The sequence below is a fragment of the Coregonus lavaretus genome (genome assembly GCF_964263955.1).
Source record: "Coregonus lavaretus genome assembly, chromosome: 3".
NCBI classification, from domain to species: Eukaryota; Metazoa; Chordata; class Actinopteri; order Salmoniformes; family Salmonidae; genus Coregonus; species Coregonus lavaretus.
In genome coordinates this window covers 20,351,846-20,374,251 of record NC_139990.1, presented here as the reverse complement: position 1 = coordinate 20,374,251, position 22,406 = coordinate 20,351,846, and the positions used below count along the sequence as shown (strand labels likewise).

The window sequence follows — 22,406 nt, the reverse complement described above, 5'->3', positions numbered from 1 at the left end:
GATGGCTAGAAATGTACACATTTTGTGCACTTGTAGGATGTAATCACTCTCCCATTGCTGACCAGAAATGAATTATAACTGGGCTAATAACTGACTAACTACCAAAGAAGATTTTTTTAAATGTACACGTGGCTACATGCAGCTCTAGCTTTGATCTCAAAACAAGCGTCTCTACTCCCGACCGCTCGTGCTTGTCATGTTGCATTGAAAGTGGCAAATATTACGTTGATTCGATTACAATTTCCGCAGTAAAGGGAAATGTTAATAGCGTTAACTAACGGGGGAAAACACTAAATTGAGTGAAGTTCAATCTTGTGCTTCTCTGAACGGGCTGGTATTTCTTCTGTGCGGCAGTATATATGCCATTTAGCAGACGCTTTTAGTCCCAGGGGAGCTGCAGTCCCAGTGGAGCTGTAGAAAACATTGCCTGAGGTCGGTTGCATTAACATAGACTTAGGCATAGACATTGATTTAAAGTGGTAGTTTACTCCGAATACAAATTAGCATGAATTTCCACTTACCATGCCCCTTTGTGTAAGAGAGTTCATTAAGATTGCGCACACAATTTATAGCTGCAATATGTAACTTTTTAGGTGACCCGACCAAATTCACATTAAAATGTGAGTTATAGACCTGTCATTCTCATTGAAAGCAAGTTTAAGAAGCGGTAGAGCTGTTATATTTGTGCTATTTCTATGCTTCCCGTACTTAAGTTTAGTTTTTGCGTCTTGTACTTTTGGTTTTGTAGACCAGCTTCAAACAAAATATTTTTATAACTAGCCCAAGATAGACCAGAGCCTGTCGTTTCCAATGGAAGCAAAGGAATCATAGTGGTCAGAACAAGGAGGTGGGTAGAGCCAAGGACGAGCTAGTGATATCCTATTGGCGCGTTCTAGCATATATTTTTGCATATTTCCGTTAAGGAACGCCTACTCTGTGAAGTACACGCACAGATAGAACAATGAGACAGATATTTCACTGGATGTATAAATGTGATGATGAGAGGAAATATAGTGATGAGAGGAAGCCCAGTGGCTGGCAGTGGGAGAAGATGAATTTTGGCCGACTTTCTGCACATTTTCTCATCAATAAGAAATTTGATCTGTATACAGTTTTCTGTTTCCAAAACAATAATCTGTAACAAACAGAGTGGACTGCATTTTGTAGACTTACCCTTTGCGAAAGTTTCAAAAATTGTGCTGTTTATGAGTGCAATTGCACATGCGCACTTCACAGACTTTGTGTTCCCTTATGAAATATGCAAATAAATGATAGAACGCGGCAATAGGATCTCACTAGCTCGTGCTTGGCTCTGTCCACCTCCTTGCTTGTTCTGCCCAATATGATTAATTTGCTCCCATTGGAAACGACAGACTCTGGTCTATCTTGGGTTACTTATGAAAATCTTTGGTGCGCGTGTGCAATAACTCACTTCGCCCTTGCACTCCATCTAAACAACGCAATTTTCCGAAACTTTGGCAAAGGGTAAAGTCTACAAAACGCAGTCCACTCTGTTTGTTTCAGATTCTAGTTTTGGAAAACAGAAAACTGTATGGAGATCAAATGTTTCATTGATGAGAAAATGTGCAGAATGTCGGCCAAAATCCATCTTCTCCCACTGCCGGTCACTGGGCTTCCTCTCCTCACCATATTTGGTAGTGAGTGGAAACTCCAACCGGATGCTTCACATTTATACATCCAGTGAAATCACAGGAGGTTGGTGGCACCTTAATTGGGGAGAATGGGCTTGTGGTAATGGCTGGAGCGGAATAGGTGGAATGGTATCAAATGTGTTTGATGCCATTCCATTTGCTCCGTTCCAGACATTATTATGAGCCGTCCTCCCCTCAGCAGCCTCCAATGGGTGAAATATCTGGCTCATTGTTCTTTTGTGTTCAACATTTTTTTGGTTATGGAAAATATATTTCATAGCGGTTTAGATGGTACAACTATACTTACACTATACTTGCTTGTTTTGTCACATAAACTGAAATGAGGCATAGTGCATCTTTAACTCTACTGTGTGCATGTGTGTGTTTCAGGGCTCAGTGGACTCTCTGAAACTGGCTCTGGGTGGCTCCATAGCCAAAGCAGGAATCCTGACCGATTGTCCGTTTCAGGGTGATACATCTTTTCAGAATTCAGGTACAATCTTTGTATACAACCATAAACACATGCAAACGATCTTCATACTCATTTATTATAATGTTATATTCACTTTAGTCTCTGAAACGCAGACCTAAGAGCAACAGCACTAGGTCTGGGATTAATGATGGATTGTCATGGTAACTTCGAAAAGGTGTTCCAGGGAGGGTCCTCTTCAGACAGACAACTCTCCAAACAAATCACAAGGAAGAAGTTTGCAGGCAAAACCATTGTGGTGGTTTTAGTGAAGGTAGTTGATTCAGACTAGCCACTTGCGAAATGCACTCATTAAAAATTACCTCTATGATCGCTATCTTGCTAGCTACTATTTGTATCAGGGGGATGTTTAAGCTAGGGCAACAAGTGGATAAGGCAGTGATGTAGGAAAGCCGGATGTCCCAACTCCACCATTTCCTCTATGCCAAACTGACATTTATTACGTACAGAAGTGTAAGCCAGAACATTGGTACATTGTGGGAGGCAACCCGTCTATATAGAGAGACTGTTCACTTTGATATCTGCTGATATATATTTCCATCCACATCCTCCTACCCAAACCTCACCTTAGGCAATTTGTCAGTTAGCTCTATCAGTCCCGAGATCCCATCAAAAATCGGCTTTTCATTTATCTGACTTTAATTTCTCTGCATATCCAGCCCTTATATTTAACCTCACAATAAAGTGTTTTACAAGTACAAATAGAACACAATATTTGACATAAACAGTTGCATTCATGAAAAGTTTGCCAAAGCAAAAACCTGACAAAAATAAATGTATATGACTTCTGTAAGTACAGAAATTATTTGCTCACTGGGAAATTAATATCCAACTAGTCAGTAACAACTGTGTGGAGTTTTGAGTTTGCGACAGCAACTATGTGAGCTTATTATAGTATTATAGACACTATGTCCTGGGATTTCCAATTATCTTCTATGTAGAAGAACCCCTACCTTCTAACGACTCTTGTGTAGCTTGTGAGCGTCATAGAGCAAAACATATACACTAGTTGCAAACAAAAAGCCATATCTCAGACTGGCCAATAAAAATAAAAGATTAAGGCCAGTCTGAGATATGGCTTTTTCTTTGCAACTCTGCCTAGAAGGTCAGCATCCCGGAGTCGCCTCTTCACTGTTGACGTTGAGACTGGTGTTTTGCGGGTACTATTTCATGAAGCTGCCAGTTGAGGACCTGTGAGGTATCTGTTTCTCAAACTAGACACTCTAATGTATTTGTCATCTTGCTCAGTTGTGCACCGGGGCCTCCCACTCCTCTTTCTATTCTGGTTAGAGCCAGTTTGCACTGTTCTGTGAAGGGAGTAGTACACAGCGTTGTACGAGATCTTCAGTTTCTTGGCAATTTCTCGCATGGAATAGCCTTCATTTCTCAGAACAAGAATAGACTGACGGGTTTCAGAAGAAAGTTATTTGTTTCTGGCCATTTTGAGCCTGTAATCGAACCCACAATTGCTGATGCTCCAGATACTCAACTAGTCTCAAGAAGGCCAGTTTTATTGCTTCTTTAATCAGCACAACAGTTTTCAGCTGTGCTAACATAATTGCAAAAGGGTTTTCTAATGATCAATTAGACTTTTAAAACGATCAACTTGGATTAGCAAACACAACGTGCCATTGTAACACAGGACTGATGGTTGCTGATAATGGGCCTCTGTACCCCTATGTAGATATTCCATTAAAAATCAGCCATTTCCTGCTACAATAGCCATTTACAACATTAACAATGTCTACACTGTATTTTTGATCAATTTGATGTTATTTTTAATGGACAAAAAAAATGCTTTTCTTTCGAAAACAAGGACATTTCTAAGTGACCCCAAACTTTTGAACGGTAGTGTACATGTTCGTGAGACTCTCAGCTTTTCATAGATAGCTTTTAATAGTTTGTAACTCAAACCATTCAGACGTTTTGTATAAAAGACCCGGCCCCGGGCTCCTTCAGAATCCGCCCCAGAAGTCTGTAGCTCAAACACACAAAGTTTAAAAGGGGTTAGAAGTCCAAAACGTGCTGGCAATATGGTGGGACTCATTGGGTTAACAGAAGCTGATCTCAGTACTGTATTCTTATCACTTTAACCCCCGCTAGTGGTGAGCCCACGTAACTAACATATACATGTCAAATTGGTTGTTCTTTTTTCATCTCATTACAAATTGGTTGTCCTCCTTTCTATCTTCAGCATGACCATTTGAATGCCAGGGATGTTTACAGGTAGTAGTTAATGTATGTGAGAGGCATTGTTAGGAATAGTATATCAAGATAACTAGACTGTGTTGTGATTGAATTGATTAAAGTGGACTTTTCTGTCTCCATAGCTGGCGCCGATGTTAATGCCATTCTTGGTGAGTATCAATCAGAAACACTCTGGTTTATCAACCTATAATTTACTTTAAATGTTTCCCTGTGCTTATGTTCTAATGGTTGGACATCTCTGTGTCAGGTGACCATACCAAGGCTTTGATTGGCCAGCTGATCATCTTCAACCAAATCCTGGGCGAACTCCGAGAGGACATCAGGGAACAGGTAAGAGAGCGAGAGAGGGGGGAGGGGGAAAGAGGCACAGGAGGAAGTGACAGAGGGGGAATGAAAGCGAGAGAGGGGAATTGTGTGCTCACATACACAAGAACATAACTGCTTGAGAGATGGCAGTGTTCTATAGCAGTTGTCTTCAACCTTTTCTTCCCCAGGGACCCCCTCCCAGGCAAACCGGCGACACAGAGACCCCCATCACACTTAACGAGTGTGTGTGGGGGGGGGGGGGGGGGGGTTAGAAGGATTACTTTTATACTATCCCAGGTATTCCTTAAAGAGGTAGGGTTTCAAGTGTCTCCGGAAGGTGGTCAGTGACTCCGCTGTCCTGGCGTCGTGAGGGAGCTTGTTCCACCATTGGGGTGTCAGAGCAGCGAACAGTTTTGACTGGGCTGAGCGGGAACTGTGCTTCTGCAGAGGTAGGGGGACCAGCAGGCCAGAGGTGGAAGAACGCAATGCCCTCGTTTGGGTGTAGGGACTGATCAGAGCCTGAAGGTAATGAGGTGCCGTTCCCCTCACAGCTCCGTAGGCAAGCACGATGGTCTTCTAGCAGATGCGAGCTTCAACTGGAAGCCAGTGGAATGTGCGGAGGAGCGGGGTGACGTGAGAGAACTTGGGAAGGTTGAACACCAGACGGGCTGCAGCGTTCTGAATGAGTTGTAGGGGTTTAATGGCACAGGCAGGGAGCCCAGCCAACAGCGAGTTGCAGTAATCCAGACGGGAGATGACAAGTGCCTGGATTAGGACCTGTGCCACTTCCTGTGTAAGGTAGGGTTGTACTCTGCGGATGTTGTAGAGCATGAACCTACAGGATCGGGTCACCGCTTTGATGTTAGCGGAGAACGACAGGGTGTTGTCCAGGGTCACGCCAAGGTTCTTTGCACTCTGGGAGGAGGACACAACGGAGTTGTCAACCGTGATTCATTATTCATTAAATAAACATACATTTTCCATGTGCGGACCCCCTACAGTACCTTCCCATGGTTGAATGCCCCTGTTCGATAGAGTAACTACAGTATACAATACCAGTCAAAAGTTTGGACACACCTACTCATTCAAGGGTTTTTCTTTATTTTTACTATTTTTTACATTGTATAATAATAGTGTGTCACGGCTGTCGGTGAGATGCGGTTGAAGAAGTCAGGCGCAGGACACAGAACTCTCGGACACGTACTTTAATCCGATAATGACCATATGAACACAGAAATAACTCCACGCAGGGAGGAAATAACCCGCTCACTAATGACATACGTGAAGGGAAAACAATCACACACAATGTCCTGATGAGAGACAGGGGTAATATAAGGGAAACAATCAAACATAATGACGAACAGGTGTAAACAATACAGACAAAACTAAACAGACACCGATAACATCGAACGGCAGTAGCTAGTACTCCGGGGACGACGAACGCCGATGCCTGCCCGAGCAAGGAGGAGGCGCAGCCTCGGCAGAATCCGTGACAGTACCCCCCCCTTGACGCGCGGCTCCAGCCGTGTGCCGACCCCGGCCTCGGGGACGGCCAGGAGGACGCGGAGCAGGGCAAGTCGGATGACTCCGGTGGAACTCTGTCAACAGGGAGGGATCTAGGATGTCCCTCCTAGGGACCCAGCACTGTTCCTCCGGACCGTACCCCTCCCACTCCACGAGATACTGCAGACCCCCCATCCGACGCCTCGAATCCACGATGGAACGGACTGAGTACGCCGGAGCCCCTTCGATGTCTAGTGGGGGCGGAGGGGCCTCTCATACCTCATTCTCCTGGAGTGGACCAGCTACCACCGGCCTGAGGAGAGACACATGGAACGAGGGGTTAATGCGATAATTAATAGGCAGCTTTAACCTATAACATACCTCGTTCAATCTTCTCAGGACTTTAAATGGCCCCACAAACCACCGGCCCAGCTTCCGGCAGGGCAGGTGAAGGGGCAGGTTTCTGGTCGAGAGCCAGACCCGATCTCCCGGTGCATAAACCGGACCCTCACTGCGGTGGCGATCGGCGCTCACCTTTTGCCGTCTGATGGCCCGCTGCAGATGGATGTGCTCAGCGTTCCATGTCTCCTCCGAGCGCCGAAACCATTCATCCACCGCAGGAGCCTCGATCTGGCTCTGATGCCAGGGTGCCAGAACCGGCTGATAGCCCAACACACACGGGAAAGGAGTAAGATTAGTGGAGGAGTGGCGGAGTGAGTTTTGGGCTATCTCTGCCCAGGGAATATACCCCGACCACTCCTCCTGCCGGTCCTGGCAGTAGGACCTCAGAAACCTACCCACATCTTGGTTTACTCTCTCCACCTGCCCATTACTCTCAGGGTGAAAACCCGAGGTAAGGCTGATCGAGACCCCCAAACATTCCATAAACGCCCTCCACACTCTAGAGGTGAACTGGGGACCCCGATCAGACACTATATCCTCAGGCACCCCGTAGTGCCGGAAAACGTGAGTAAACAGGGCTTCGGCCGTTTGTAGGGCTGTAGGAAGACCTGGCATAGGGATGAGACGGCAGGCCTTAGAAAACCGATCCACAACGACCAAGATTGTGGTATTCCCCTGGGAGGGGGGAAGGTCTGTGACAAAATCCACCGACAGGAGAGACCACGGCCATTGTGGAACGGGTAGAGGTTGTAACTTCCCTCTGGGCAGGTGTCTAGGCGCCTTACACTGGGAGCACACCGAGCAGGAAGAAATGTAAACCCTCACGTCCCTGGCTAAGGTGGGCCACCAGTACTTCCCGCTAAGACAGTGCACTGTCCGACCAATACCAGGATGACCAGAGGAGGGTGACGTGTGAGCCCAATAAATCAGTCGGTCACGGACCTTGAGCGGTACGTACCTCCGTCCCTCTGGACACTCTGGGGGAGAAGGGTCGGTACGTAACGCCCGCTCGATTTCCGTGTCGACCTCCCACACCACCGGTGCCACGAGACAAGACTCCGATAGTATGGGAGTGGGCTCAATGGACCTCTCCTCTGTGTCATATCGTCGGGACAGGGCGTCTGCCTTAACGTTCTGTGACCCTGGGATATACGTGATCTTAAATACAAACCGGGCAAGGAACATGGCCCACCTAGCCTGACGAGGGTTCAGTCTCTTCGCTGCCCGGATGTACTCCAGGTTATGATGGTCAGTCAGAATGAGAAAAGGGTGGTTAGCCCCCTCAAGCCAATGTCTCCACACCTTCAGGGCTTGGACCACAGCTAGCAGCTCCCTGTCCCCCACGTCATAATTGCGTTCCGCCGGACTGAGCTTCTTGGAATAGAAAGCACAGGGGCGGAGTTTTGGAGGCGTGCCCGAGCGCTGAGACAGTATAGCACCGATCCCCGCCTCGGACGCATCCACCTCGACTTGGAACGCCAAAGAGGGATCCGGAAGTGCCAGCACCGGAGCTGAGGTGAACAGGTCCTTCAAATGACTAAACGCCCTGTCCGCCTCAGCCGACCACTGCAAACGCACCGGGCCCCCCTTTAGCAGGGAGGTAATGGGAGCTGCTACCTGTCCAAAACCCCGGATAAACCTCCGGTAGTAATTGGCAAAACCCAAAAAACGCTGCACCTCCTTTACTGTAGTTGGAGTCTGCCAATTACGCACGGCTGAAACGCGGTCAATCTCCATCTCCACCCCTGACGCAGACAACCGGTGTCCCAGGAAGGAGATGGACTCCTGGAAAAACAGACATTTCTCTGCCTTCACATACAGATCATGCTCCAACAGTCTACCCAGCACCCGACATACCAGGGACACATGCTCGGTACGTGTAGCGGAGTATATCAGAATGTCATCAATATACACCACTACCCCCTGTCCATGCAAATCCCGGAAAATCTCGTCTACAAATGATTGGAAGACTGAAGGAGCATTCATTAGACCGTATGGCATGACGAGGTACTCATAGTGACCCGAGGTGGTACTGAATGCTGTCTTCCACTCATCTCCTTCCCGAATGCGCACCAGGTTGTAAGCGCTCCTGAGATCCAATTTTGTGAAGAAGCGCGCCCCGTGTAATGACTCCGTCATACTAGCCATCAGAGGGAGAGGATAGCTGTATTTAATAGTGATCTGATTGAGACCACGGTAATCAATACACGGGCGTAAACCCCCATCCCTTCTTCTTCACTCGAGGACGCAGGAGAAGTGGACGGCCGTATGTATTCCTGTCTCAAGGATTCGGTGACGTATGTCTCCATAGCAGCCGTCTCCTCCTGAGACAGAGGATACACATGGCTGCGAGGGAGCGCAGCGCCAACCTGGAGGTCTATCGCACAATCCCCCTGTCGATGAGGTGGTAATTGAGTCGCCTTCTTCTTACAGAAGGCGCGTGCCAAATCGGCATACTCAGGAGGAATGTGCATTGTGGGCATTTGGTTCGGACTCTCCACCGTCGTTGCCCCTACGGAAACACCTACACACCGCCCCACACACTGATCAGACCATCCCTTGAGAGCCCTCTGTTGCCATGAAATGTTGGGGTCATGAGATGTTAACCAGGGAAGCCCCAACACCACTGGAAACGCAGGAGAGTCAATTAAATACAACTGTATAGTCTCCTCATGACCCTTCTGCGTTTTCATCTTCAGTGGCGCTGTGACCTCCCTAATCAATCCCGACCCCAAAGGCCGGCTATCTAGGGCATGGATAGGGAAGGGCACATCGACTGGTAATATAGGGATTCCTAACTTATATGAGAAATGGCGATCGATAAAATTCCCAGCTGCGCCTGAATCGACTAGCGCCTTATGCTGGGAGTAAGAAGAAACTTCTGGAAACACAACTTGAATACACATATGAACAACAGAGAGCTCTGGGTGAGTTGGGGCCTTACTCACCGGGAATGACTCATCCGTGCGTTGCCTGCTGCCTCGAATCCTAGGAGACCCTCCCCAGCACCGAACCGCCGTGTGTCCTCGGCGGCCACAGTTGGTGCAGGGGACAGCCTCCTTCCTGGCCTCCCTACTACCAGCACCACCAAGCTCCATAGGGCTCGGCTCGGAGGTGCTGGGGGATGGAATGGATGGCCCCAGCGCCGGACGTCCGCGGGTAGCCAACAGGGTATCCAGGCGAATCGACATGTCCACCAGCTGATCGAAGCTTAGGTTGGTGTCCCTGCAGGCCAACTCTCGACGAACGTCCTCTCTTAAGCTACACCTGTAGTGGTCGATGAGGGCCCTCTCATTCCATCCCGAATTGGCAGCCAGAGTCCGGAAGTCCAGTGCGAATACCTGGGTGCTCCTCCTCCCCTGTCTGAGGTGGAATAGACGCTCACCCGCCGCCTTCCCCTCCGGGGGATGATCGAACACTGCCCTGAAGCGGCGGGTGAACTCCGCATAGTTCACAGTAGCGGCGTCTATCCCTCCCCACTCGGTGTTGGCCCACTCCAGTGCCTTGCCGGACAGACAGGAGATGAGGGCGGACACACTCTCGTATCCCGAGGGTGCCGGGTGAATGGTTGCCAGGTAAAGTTCCACCTGGAGCAGGAAACCCTAACACCCGGCTGCGGTGCCATCATAAGCCCTCGGGAGCGAGAGCCGAATCCCACTGGACTCCGGATGTGAGACGATAGGAGTAGCCGATGGTGGTGGTATCGTTCGAGGAGGTGTGGGCAAACCTCCTCTCTCCCATCGTCCCAAAGTGTTCATCACGTTATCCATGGCGGCACCAAGATTTTGAAGCATCGCTGCCTGTTGTAGGACGCTCTCCTCGAGTGATCCGGTCGGTGCCGTCGCTCCTGCTGACTCCATGTTGTGGTGTGTGATTCTGTCACGGCTGTCGGTGAGATGCGGTTGAAGAAGTCAGGCGCAGGACACAGAACTCTCGGACACGTACTTTAATCCGATAATGACCATATGAACACAGAAATAACTCCACGCAGGGAGGAAATAACCCGCTCACTAATGACATACGTGAAGGGAAAACAATCACACACAATGTCCTGATGAGAGACAGGGGTAATATAAAGGAAACAATCAAACATAATGACGAACAGGTGTAAACAATACAGACAAAACTAAACAGACACCGATAACATCGAACGGCAGAATCCGTGACATAGTGAAGACATCAAAACTATGAAATAACACATATGCAATCATGTAGTAACCAAAAAAGTGTTAAACAAATCAAAATATATTTTATATTTGAGATTCTTCAAATAGCCACCCTTTGCCTTGATGACAGCTTTGCACATTCTTGGCAGTTCTCTCAACCAGCTTCATGAGGTAGTCACCTGGAATGCATTTCAATTAACAGGTCTGCCTTAATAGTTAATTTGTGGAATTTGTTTCCTTCTTAATGTGTTTGAGCCAATAAGTTGTGTTGTGACAAGGTAGGGGGGGTATAGAGAAGATAGCCCTATTTGGTAAAATACCAAGTTCATATTATAGCAAGAACAGCTGAAATAAGCAGAAACTTATAAAGTTTCTTCATGTGCAGTCGCAAAAACCATCAAGCGCTATGACGAAACTGGCTCTCATGAGGACCAAAGAAACCACTACTAAAGGACACCAATAATAAGAAGAGACTTGCTTGGGCCAAGAAACACGAGCAATGGACATTAGACCGGTGGAAATGTGTCCTTTGGTCTGGAGTCCAAATTGGAGATTTCTGGTTCCAACCGCCGTGTCTTTGTGAGACGCGGTGTGGGTAAACGGATGATCTCCGCATGTGTATTTCCCACTGTAAAGCATGGAGGAGGAGGTGTTATGGTGTGGGGGTGCTTTGCTGGTGACACTGTCTGTGATTTTATTTAGAATTCAAGGCACACTTAACCAGCATGGCTACCACAGCATTCTGCAGCGATACGTCATCCCATCTGGTTTGGACAATGACCCAACACACCTCCAGGCTGTGTAAGGGCTATTTTACCAAGAAGGAGAGTGATGGAGTGCTGCATCAGATGACCTGGCCTCCACAATCCCCCAACCTCAACCCATTTTAGATGGTTTGGGATGAGTCGGACCGCGTAGTGAAGGAAAAGCAGCCAACAAGTGCTCAGAATATGTGGGAACTCCTTCAAGACTGTTGGAAAAGCATTCCAGGTGAAGCTGGTTGAGAGAATGCCAAGAGTGTGCAAAGCTGTCATCAAGGCAAAGGATGTCTATTTGAAGAATCTAAATATAAAATATATTTTGATTTGTTTAACACTTTTTTGGTTACTACATGATTCCATTTGTGTTATTTCATAGTTTTGATGTCTTCACTATTATTCTACAATGTAGAAAATAGTAAAAAATAAAGAAAAACCCTTGAATGAGTAGGTGTGTCCAAACTTTTGACTGCTACTGTACATACAAATACAGTTGAATAATTGAAACATTTCTGGTTACTGCTGTATGTTTGTGATCTTCACAGGTGAAGGAGATGTCTCTGATTAGGAACACCATCCTGGAGTGCCAAGCGTGTGGTGAGTGCTTGAAGAGCAGTACTATACCATCAGGTTGGGCCTCAGTGTATGAAACAGAGGGGATAAGATAAAATAAAGAAAAGATAAACAAAAAGAGATGAGAAGCACAGGAAATCAACGGAGAGATAGATTGAAATCTATGAAATCCTTTAGCTGTGTTTGATTGGTCTTGCCTGGCGCAATGCAACCAATGGAAAAGTCCCTTAAAGGGGCAATTCACAGTTAAAAGGAGTTTTCCCCGCCACTGTTTCGTTAAAAAGCTGAGGGATGGGGCTGGAGAAATGTAACCACTCAAATTCATAGACAGAGCTATGGATGGAAGGACTGACCATCCATGATGTCAAAATTATAGTTTTAACTATATTTTGACGCTACAGTTTTTGTTTACATTTACTTTGTTTACAAACATTGGAGTAACACAAGCTTATATTTTGGGTTCTGATGGGAGATGACAGTTGAACTAAGCTCATGAGGCATTTATAAGTGCTGTTCTTCAAGAATCAATGGGTACATAATCATTAATTTATATGTAAAGAAATGTGCAAACCCTGCCCATATGGCACTCTGTGCAGGCTCGAAGGTATGCTGAATGAACAATTTCTAATCCTATTTTGAACCCAGGTCTGGTATGTTCTATGTCTTTGTTAACCAGGCTTCCACGAGCCCCACTCTCGCTGCGAGCCCAACCCCTGCTATAAGGGCGTGCCCTGTACAGAGACCCGGGAGTACCCAGGGTACCGTTGTGGTGCCTGCCCAGACGCCATGACGGGGAATGGCACCCACTGCCAGGACATCGACGAGGTATTCTAAGGGTCCTATTTCAATTTCTTTAGCACCAAAAGATGATAGCATGACAAGTTCCCATAATTTCCTTAACATTATTGGGTGAGTTTCCCAAAAGCTTTGTAGCTAAGGTGGCACGTTATTTCTCTCGACAACCCAGCTGCACAGCTGCAAGAGAGTAACAATTAGAAAATTCATGTTTGGCAGCCAGTCTTCCTCAAGTGAAGCACGTTGCAGTGTTAAAAAAACACGAATACAATGACATTTGTATTGTTACGTTCTGTTTCTCTCTGTGTCTCTGTCTCTATGTCTAAGTGTGCTCTAGCCCGGCCCTGTTTCTCACCCGAGGGGTGCGTAAACACGGTCAAGGGCTTCACCTGTGAACCCTGTCCCGTCGGCTTCTCAGGATCCCTCCTCAGTGGGATTGGGGTGGAGTTTGCCAAGAGCCACAAGCAGGTCTGACCAACATGAGACCCCCTGCCTCTCACATACCCACTCACACACACACACACACACATAAACATTGTGCAAACACACATCAATTGTGCACATACACAAGATACTCACACATTCACACGCACACGGGAGCCTTGCACATGCATGGCATGCTCACACATCACCACCATCACTATTGACACCTCTTCTCACCCACTGTACACATGGATGCAAAGTGATTGCCTCTATGGCCATGATGATACAATGGGTGGTCTGACATTTCTTGTCCTTAAATTGTTGCGTTTTGTCTGTTTCTGTAGGAGTGTGCAGATGTGGATGAGTGTGCTGACCTCTCCAACACCTGCGTCCCCAACTCTGTCTGCATCAACACAGAGGTCAGTAGTGGAAAGGGAGTCAGAGGTTTCTAGATGAAAGACTTAACAATTAAAGAAATACATGATTTTCTTTCTCTGTGTCACTGTGTCTCTTCCCTCCTCTCTCTCCCCTCCTCTCTCTCTTCCCTCCTCTATCTCCCTTTCTCTCTCTTTCTCTCTCTCCCACCTTTCTCTCTCCTCCTCTCTCTCTTCCCTCCTCTCTCTTCCTCTCTCTCCCCTCCTCTCTCTCCCCTACTCTCTCTTCCTCTCTCTCCCCTACTCTCTCTTCCTCTCTTTTCTCCACTCTCTTTTCTCCTCTCTCTCCCCTCCTCTCTCTCTTCCCTCCTCTCTCTCCCCTTCTCTCTTGTCCTCTCTCTTCCCTCCTCTATCTTTTCTCCTCTCTCTCCCCTCCTCTCTCTCTCCCCTCCTCTCTCTCTTCCCTCCCCTCTCTCTTCCCTCCTCTTAATTCCCTCCTCTCTCTTCCCTCCTCTCTCCCCTCCTCTCTCTCTCCCTTCCTCTCTCTCCCCTCCTCTCTCTCTCCCCTCCTCTCTCCCCCCTCCTCTCTCTCCCCTCCCCTCTCTCTCCCCCCCTCTCTCTCTTCCCTCCTCTCTCCCACTCCTCTCTCCCCTCCTCTCTCTCTTCCCTCCTCTCTCTCTTCCCTCCTCTCTCTTCCCTCCTCTCTCTCCCCTCCTCTCTCTTCCCTCCTCTCTCTTCCCCCTCTCTCTCCCCTCCTCTCTCTCTCCTCCTCTCTCTCCCTTCCTCTCTCTCTTCCCTCCTCTATCTCTCCCCTCCTCTCTCTCCCCTCCTCTCTTTCCCCTCCTCTCTCTTCCCTCTTTTCTCTTCCCTCTTCTCTCTCCCGTCCTATATCTCTTCCCTCCTCTCTCCCCCCTCCTCTCTCTTCCTCCCTCTCTCTCTTCCCTCCTCTCTCTCCCTTTCTCTCTCTTTCTCTCTCTCCCACCTCTCTCTCTCCTCCTCTCTCTCTTCCCTCCTCTCTCTTCCTCTCTCTCCCCTCCTCTCTCTCCCCTACTCTCTTATCCTCTCTCTCCCCTACTCTCTCTTCCTCTCTCTTTTCTCCACTCTCTTTTCTCCTCTCTCTTCCCTCCTCTCTCTCCCCTCCTCTCTCTCTTCCCTCCTCTCTCTCCCCTTCTCTCTTGTCCTCTCTCTTCCCTCCTCTATCTTTTCTCGTCTCTCTCCCCTCCTCTCTCTCTCCCCTCCTCTCTCTCTTCCCTCCCCTCTCTCTTCCCTCCTCTTAATTCCCTCCTCTCTCTTCCCTCCTCTCTCCCCTCCTCTCTCTCTCCCTTCCTCTCTCTCCCATCCTCTCTCTCTCCCCTCCTCTCTCCCCCTCCTCTCTCTCCCCTCCCCTCTCTCTCCCCCCCTCTCTCTCTTCCCTCCTCTCTCCCACTCCTCTCTCTCCCCTCCTCTCTCTCTTCCCTCCTCTCTCTCTTCCCTCCTCTCTCTTCCCTCCTCTCTCTCCCCTCCTCTCTCTTCCCTCCTCTCTCTTCCCCCCTCTCTCTCCCCTCCTCTCTCTCTCCTCCTCTCTCTCCCTTCCTCTCTCTCTTCCCTCCTCTATCTCTCCCCTCCTCTCTCTCTCCCCTCCTCTCTTTCCCCTCCTCTCGCTTCCCTCTTTTCTCTTCCCTCTTCTCTCTCCCGTCCTATATCTCTTCCCTCCTCTCTCTCCCCTACTCTCTCTTCCTCTCTCTCCCCTACTCTCTCTTCCTCTCTCTTTTCTCCACTCTCTTTTCTCCTCTCTCTTCCCTCCTCTCTCTCCCCTCCTCTCTCTCTCCCCTCCTCTCTCTCCCCTTCTCTCTTGTCCTCTCTCTTCCCTCCTCTATCTTTTCTCCTCTCTCTCCCCTCCTCTCTCTCTCCCATCCTCTCTGTCTCCCCTCTCTCCCCCTCTCTCTCCCCTCCTCTCTCCCCTCCTCTCTCTCTCTCTCTCACTTCCTCTCTCTCCCCTCCTCTCTCTCCCCTCCTCTCTCTTCTCTCCCCCCCTCTCTCTTCCCTCCTCTCTCTCTTCCCTCCTCTTCCCTCCTCTCTTCTCTCCCCCCCTCTCTCTTCCCTCCTCTCTCTCTCACCTCCTCTCTCTCCACTCCTCTCTCTTCCCTCCTCTCTCTCCCCTCCTCTCTCTCCCCTCCTCTCTCTCCCTTCATCTCTCTCTTCCCTCCTCTATCTCTCCCCTCCTCTCTCTCTCCCCTCCTCTCTCTCCCTCCTCTCTCTCTTCCTCTCTCCCCTCCTCTCTCTTCCCTCTTCTGTCTTCCCTCCTATCTCTCTCCCCTCCTCTCTCTCTCCCCTCCTCTCTCTCCCCTCCTCTCTCTCTTACTCTCTCTCCCCTCTCCTCTCTCTTTCACTCTCCCCCTCTCTTCCTCTCTCTTCCCTCCTCTCTCTCCCCACCTCTCTCTCTTCAATCCTCTCTCTCCCCTCCTCTCTCTCCTCCTCTCTCTTTCCCCTCCTCTCTCTTACCTCCTCTCTCTTACCTTCTCTCTCTCCCCTCCTCTCTCTCCCCTCCTCTCTCTTCCCTCCTCTCTCTCCCCTCCTCTCTCTTCCCTCTTCTCTCTTCCCTCTTCTCTCTCCCCTCCTCTCTCTCCCCTCCTCTCTCTTCCCTCCTCTCTCTCCCCTCCTCTCTCTTCCCTCTTCTCTCTTCCCTCCTCTCTCCCCTCCCTCTCTCTCCCCTTCTGTCTCCCCCCAACTCCCTCCGCCATCTCTCCCTCTCGCCCCCCCCCCCCTCCCCCCTCAGGGCTCATTCAGGTGTGGTCTGTGTAAGGAGAGCTTTGTGGGCAACCAGACGGTGGGCTGTTTCCTGCGGAGGTCCTGCGCCACACTGGGCTTCAACCCCTGCGACGTCAACGCCCACTGCGTCATCAAGGGAGCTGCCGAGGTCTCCTGCAAGGTAAGACACACATAGCACATCTCAATAGGCTAAAAAAAAGGAGGTTGTTAAAGGGATAGTTCACCCAAATTACAAAATGACACATTGGTTTCCTTACCCTGTAAGCAGTGTATGGATAGTGTATGCTTTGGTTTAGTTTCCACATGCTAATGGTTTAGCATTTGTGGCACAAATCCCATTCAAGTCATGGGACTGAAATTAAAATGTTTCGTGCATCATGTCCAAATCATCCAAAAGTATCTCAAATTGATTGTGAAGCTCAACAAAGTCACTTATAAATTATTTGAACATGATGCACGAAAAATGCTAATGTCAGTCCCATGATTTGAATGAGATTTGAGCCACAAATGCTAAAACGTTAGCATTTGGAAACAGTACCAGGGAAACTAAACCAAAGCATGGATTGCTGTCATACCTTGTCCATACACTGCTTACATGGTAACGAAACCAACATGCCATTTTGTAATTTGGGTGAACTATCTCTTAACCAAAATATGACATATTTCCCAAACGTATTGTCATGGAAAAGACGTCTTTATCTGTTTGTTAACAGAGACCAGTTGGTTGTAATCTGGCTATACAGTATGACATCATTAAGAAATCATGTTCCAATTTTCTACTACTTGGTATATTCTCTCTGAATATCTCTTCCAGTGTAACGTGGGCTGGGCAGGAAATGGGTATACGTGTGGTCCAGACACAGACATCGACGGCTACCCCGACCAGCCTCTCCCCTGCATAGACAATGACTATCACTGCCGAGCCGTAAGCATGTTCCACACACACACACACACACACACACACACACACACACACACACACACACACACACACACACACACTAACAAAATGTCTTACTTACCATAAAAATGATGTGTTGTGTTCCCTGTGCAGGACAACTGTGTGAACACACCCAACTCTGGCCAGGAGGACGCAGACGGAGACGGTATAGGTAACCAGTGTGACGTAGATGCGGACGGAGACGGAATCAAGAACGTTGAGGTCAGTCGAGCCTTGTATTCTGTCGGTGCGGGGTCATGTTCAGTAGGCAAAACGGAATCTCCCTGACTCCACTTCCCACCATTTTGTATTTCCTCTTTGTTTTTCTAGGACAACTGCCGTCTGGTCCCCAACAAGGATCAACAGAACTCGGACACAGACTCGTATGGGGACGCGTGTGACAACTGCCCCAATGTTCCCAACAGCAGCCAGAAGGACACCGATGGAAACGGGGCTGGGGACACCTGTGACAATGACATTGATGGGGATGGTAGGCTATGGATCGCTTATGACAGGGCTATTCAATTACTGTCCCACAAGGACCAAAGTACTGCTGGGGTTTTTTCCCCACCTGGTAGTTAATTGATTGATACATTTTATTGATTGTGTTCCTTGTCTGATTTAGTTCCTGATTAGAGGGAGAGAATGGAAAACCGGTGTTTATATAGGATCACTTTTGCCTTTCAGATCATAATGAATAAGAGTATATGAACTGGGAGGACTTAATCCTAGATCATCAGCACTCTTCCTCTGAGACGCTTTGTGAATACGGGCCCAAGACTGTAATTTAATCGCTCATCTTCCTCCTCAACTCGCCAGGTATCCCAAACGTGCTGGACAACTGTCCCAAGGTGCCCAACCCTATGCAGACGGACCGTGACGGGGACGGAGTGGGAGACGCCTGTGACAGCTGCCCAGAAGTCAACGACCCCTTGCAGGTCAGAGGTCAAGAATACAATTTACGAGATTGACGCTGAAATAAAATATAGTTTATTGAGGAAATCTTTGAAACCTCTTTTCTCCATTCAGTTGGACATGGACAACGACCTGGTGGGAGATGTGTGTGACACCAACCAGGATATGTGAGTGATCCTACTAGTTTTCTGGTTTAGGGGACTTCAGAACCAGATAACAACCAGGTAAAGGGGTTCTTTTTGGGTTGTTATCTGGTTATATCACCAGATGATAACCAGGCTGAACCAGGTAAAGCTGTCTTTTTCTTGTCGCTAAAAATATATGTAAAATACATAAGTATACAAACTGACGTCAAAAAAATACATCAGGCTGACATCATTGCAACCAATCTTGCCTGCTGGGTCAATGAGCCTGTTTCTAATGTTTCTGTCTTGTCCTCATGTGTCAAGGGATGGGGACGGCCACCAGGACTCCAGGGACAACTGTCCAGACGTCCCTAACAGCTCCCAGCTGGACTCAGACAATGATGGCATCGGCGACGAATGCGACGATGACGATGACAACGATGGCATTCCAGATGCGAGACCTCCCGGGCCGGATAACTGCCGTCTCATCCCCAACCCCAGCCAGACAGACACTGACAGTATGGAAGGAGTCACAGGGAAAGAAATGCTTTGTAGCACAGTCTTAACAGGATTAAAGGCCCAATCTGTAACTTTACTTTCCAGACATGCACAGAGGGGTAGCACTTTTTACTGAAAATTAAAGTTAGAGTAGAATTTCATATTCTGTTTTAAATGTTTTGGAATTGTATTGTCCTGCTGACAAACTACCACAGGGACCTATGTTTGTTTGTCCTAAACTATACTGTATGTCATACTAGAGTAACCTATATTTCTCTATACTCCCATCCCCATCTGTGTTCTCAGAGTGATATATTTTTGTGCTTTGAACCCTCCCTCTGTCCCCCTTGTCCAATCAGGAAATGGCGTTGGTGACATGTGCGAGAATGACTTTGACAATGACTCAGTGATAGACTTGATTGACGTGTGTCCAGAGAGCGCTGAGGTCACAATGACCGACTTCAGAGCCTATCAGACGGTCATCCTGGACCAGGAGGGCGAAGCCCAAATCAACCCCAACTGGATAGTGCTCAATCGGGTGACCATTTGAAATATTCCCAGATAGAAAACAAACATGATATTGTATGTACTTTAATTAATTTAGCATTTTTCTGGAATTTTGTTTTAGGGTATGGAAATTGTTCAAACCATGAACAGTGACCCTGGTTTGGCCATAGGTAAGTCCGTAAACATCTTGTGCCGTTCTGTGTATCTTTCTGTGTGTCTTTCTTTCTCATCTCCTTCCTCCCCGTCTTTATCCCACTTTCTCTCCGTTTTAAATGAAGATGTCTCAATAAAGAGCATGACAAGTCAAGTATCTCTTTCTCTCTCTCTCTCTCTTCTCTCTCTCTCTCCCTTCTCCCGATCCCCACAAGGCTATACAGCCTTTAACGGGGTAGACTTTGAGGGGACGTTCCACATCAACACGGCCACGGACGATGACTATGTGGGCTTCGTCTTCGGCTACCAGGACTCGTCCAGCTTCTACGTGGTCATGTGGAAACAGATGGAGCAGACCTACTGGCAGTCACTGCCTTTTAGGGCCATGGCCCAGCCAGGCCTGCAACTGAAGGTGGGGCACACAGAAAACTGCATCTGTTGGCTTTAAAGGGACATTACACTCCAACATCAGAAGTGTGTCAGATGTTTTTATACCTATGTCAATAGGAGTACACATCCCATGCCATCATCCTGTTATGTAGTTCCAGCTACATGCCTGAACTTCCAATGTAATAGATATTAGATTACCACAGTCACACACTTGACTTTACTCCCTTTTCTCTACAGGCAGTGAAGTCACGTACGGGTCCCGGTGAGTACCTCCGTAACGCCCTGTGGCACACGGGCGACACCCCGGGCGAGGTCACCCTGCTGTGGAAGGATCCCCGGAATGTGGGCTGGAGGGACAAGACATCCTACCGCTGGCACCTCAGCCACCGCCCGCAGGTGGGCTACATCAGGTGAGCAAAACTTCAAAGGGCATTACAGCCACAAATGCTCTACTCCTAGCTGTATTTTCCTGCCAATTCACTTTGCCATCACAAACTTTCCTCACTGTTTAATTGAGCTGTTTACTGTATAGAGATAGATCTATAGCAATTCATGGCTATCTGTATATAATTGAGATAATACATGGAATGTACAAAGCATTAGGAACACTATCCTAATATTGAGTTGCGCCCCCTTTTCCCCTCAGAACAGCCTCTATTCGTCGGGGCATGGACTCTACAAGGTGTCAAAAGCGTTCCACAGGGATGCTGGCCCCTGTTAACTCCAATGCTTCCCACAGTTGTGTCAAGTTGGCTGGATCTCTACTCCGAATAGCTCGTTCCATCTCATCCCACAGATGCTCAATTGGATTGAGATCTGGTGACTGGGCAGGCCACGACAGTGAATTCACTGTCATGTTTGTGGAACAATTCCTGGACAATTCTATCCTGGCATGGGACATTATCCTGCTGAAGAAATCCATTCGCAGATAGATACTCTGCTGCCATGAAGGGATGCACCTGATTGGCAATAATGTTCAGATATCCTGTGGCATTCAAACGTTGCTCCACTTTTATCAAGGGGCCCAATGTGTGCCATGAAAACACACCCCACACCATCACACTACCACCACCAGCCTGCAATGTTGACACGCGGCATGATGGATGCATGTTCTGGTTTTCTCCATACCCTAGTCCTCCCATCAGCGTGAAACAGCAGGTACCGGGATTCTCCAGTGTCCAGTGTTTTCGGTCCTTAGCCCACTGCAACCGCAGTTTCTTGTTTTTTTCTGAACGAAGTGGAACTCTGTAAGGTTGTCGTCTGCCATCCCCCATTTGTGTCAAGGTACGAAGAGTTGTGCATTCTTTTATGGGTCTTTGGGCACCAACGTTATACTGGACTGTCAGTTGACTAACTGTAGCCCGTCTGTTGCGCTGCATAATTTGCGTCAGCCTCCTTTGTCCTCTTTAATCAATGACCTGTTTTCAACCACTGGCCTGTCGTTGGCTGGATGTCCTTTGGGTGGTGAACCATCCTTGATACACACAGTAAACAGTTGAGCGTGAAAAACCCAGCAGTGTTGCAGTTCCTGACATACTCAAACCTGTGCGCCTGGCACCTACTACCATACCCAATTCAAAGGCACTTAAATATTTTGTCTTGACCATTCACCCTCTAACAGATTACATCAATAAGGGATCATAGCTTTCACCTAGATTCACCTGGTCAGTCTATATCATGGAAAGAGCAGGTGTTTTGTACACTCAGTGTATAGAGAGATCTGTATGGCTCTTCATTGTGTATACCTATTTCACAGGGTGAGGCTGTATGAAGGCATGACATTGGTGGCAGACTCTGGCGTGGTGGTGGACACCTCAATGAGGGGCGGGAGGCTGGGCGTCTTCTGCTTCTCCCAGGAGCAAATCATCTGGTCCAACCTGGGCTATCGCTGCAACGGTACATCAACACTCTCAGAAGATAATTTTCTTGAATTGGAATTTAACCTCTTGAATTGATCAAATTTAAATGGTTATGGCTTCCTGGTTATGTTATAATATTTATTTATATATTTTTCCATCAGATACGGTACCAGAGGACTATGAGTTCTACCGCAAGCAGATCCACGTCAGGGTGTGACTGTGAGCCTAGCATAGCATCTGTGCAGATACACAACATCACCTGTGCCTTCGCTGTATCGTGTGTGTTGTGTGTGTGTATGTGTGTGTGTGTGTATATGGTTGTGTGTGTGTTTGTACATATATGCATGTGTGTGTTTTTAAGGTACATTTACTTTAATGTGGCACTCTTTCTGTCTTTAGCCCCCACAATGACCTTACACCTGACTGCAGGTTGGTCAAGTCAAGAGTTAAAGATTGATTGACAAAATAATAGCTTTTATTATTATTATTATTATTATTATTATTATATAAAATGATGAATGAAAGCTACTTTTGAGAAATCAGGATCGTGAAATCCTAAGGTACAGGACTATGTGTATAAGGGAGAATTGAATACATATGCTGGAAAAGTGTAAAAAGCCT

The 22,406-nt window shown here is 47.8% G+C and overlaps 1 protein-coding gene across 1 annotated transcript in view; it reads left to right on the top strand.

Moving 5' to 3' along the window:
* Positions 1–22,002, top strand: part of LOC311114159 (thrombospondin-3b-like) — a gene marked incomplete at both ends in the record, with an annotated part of 45,098 nt that extends 23,096 nt beyond the window's left edge. Inside the window, 20 exons of the mRNA XM_084157159.1 lie at positions 2,043–2,145; positions 4,473–4,499; positions 4,598–4,680; positions 12,031–12,082; positions 12,735–12,883; positions 13,181–13,321; positions 13,621–13,695; positions 16,406–16,558; positions 17,213–17,323; positions 17,453–17,560; positions 17,669–17,828; positions 18,158–18,276; positions 18,368–18,420; positions 18,703–18,896; positions 19,236–19,414; positions 19,505–19,553; positions 19,752–19,948; positions 20,164–20,336; positions 21,683–21,822; positions 21,947–22,002. Of these exons, the coding sequence (XP_084013285.1) occupies positions 2,043–2,145; positions 4,473–4,499; positions 4,598–4,680; positions 12,031–12,082; positions 12,735–12,883; positions 13,181–13,321; positions 13,621–13,695; positions 16,406–16,558; positions 17,213–17,323; positions 17,453–17,560; positions 17,669–17,828; positions 18,158–18,276; positions 18,368–18,420; positions 18,703–18,896; positions 19,236–19,414; positions 19,505–19,553; positions 19,752–19,948; positions 20,164–20,336; positions 21,683–21,822; positions 21,947–22,002 (2,322 nt within the window). The remainder of the gene's footprint in view (positions 1–2,042; positions 2,146–4,472; positions 4,500–4,597; positions 4,681–12,030; positions 12,083–12,734; positions 12,884–13,180; positions 13,322–13,620; positions 13,696–16,405; positions 16,559–17,212; positions 17,324–17,452; positions 17,561–17,668; positions 17,829–18,157; positions 18,277–18,367; positions 18,421–18,702; positions 18,897–19,235; positions 19,415–19,504; positions 19,554–19,751; positions 19,949–20,163; positions 20,337–21,682; positions 21,823–21,946) is intronic.
* Positions 22,003–22,406: the final 404 nt, after the last annotated feature.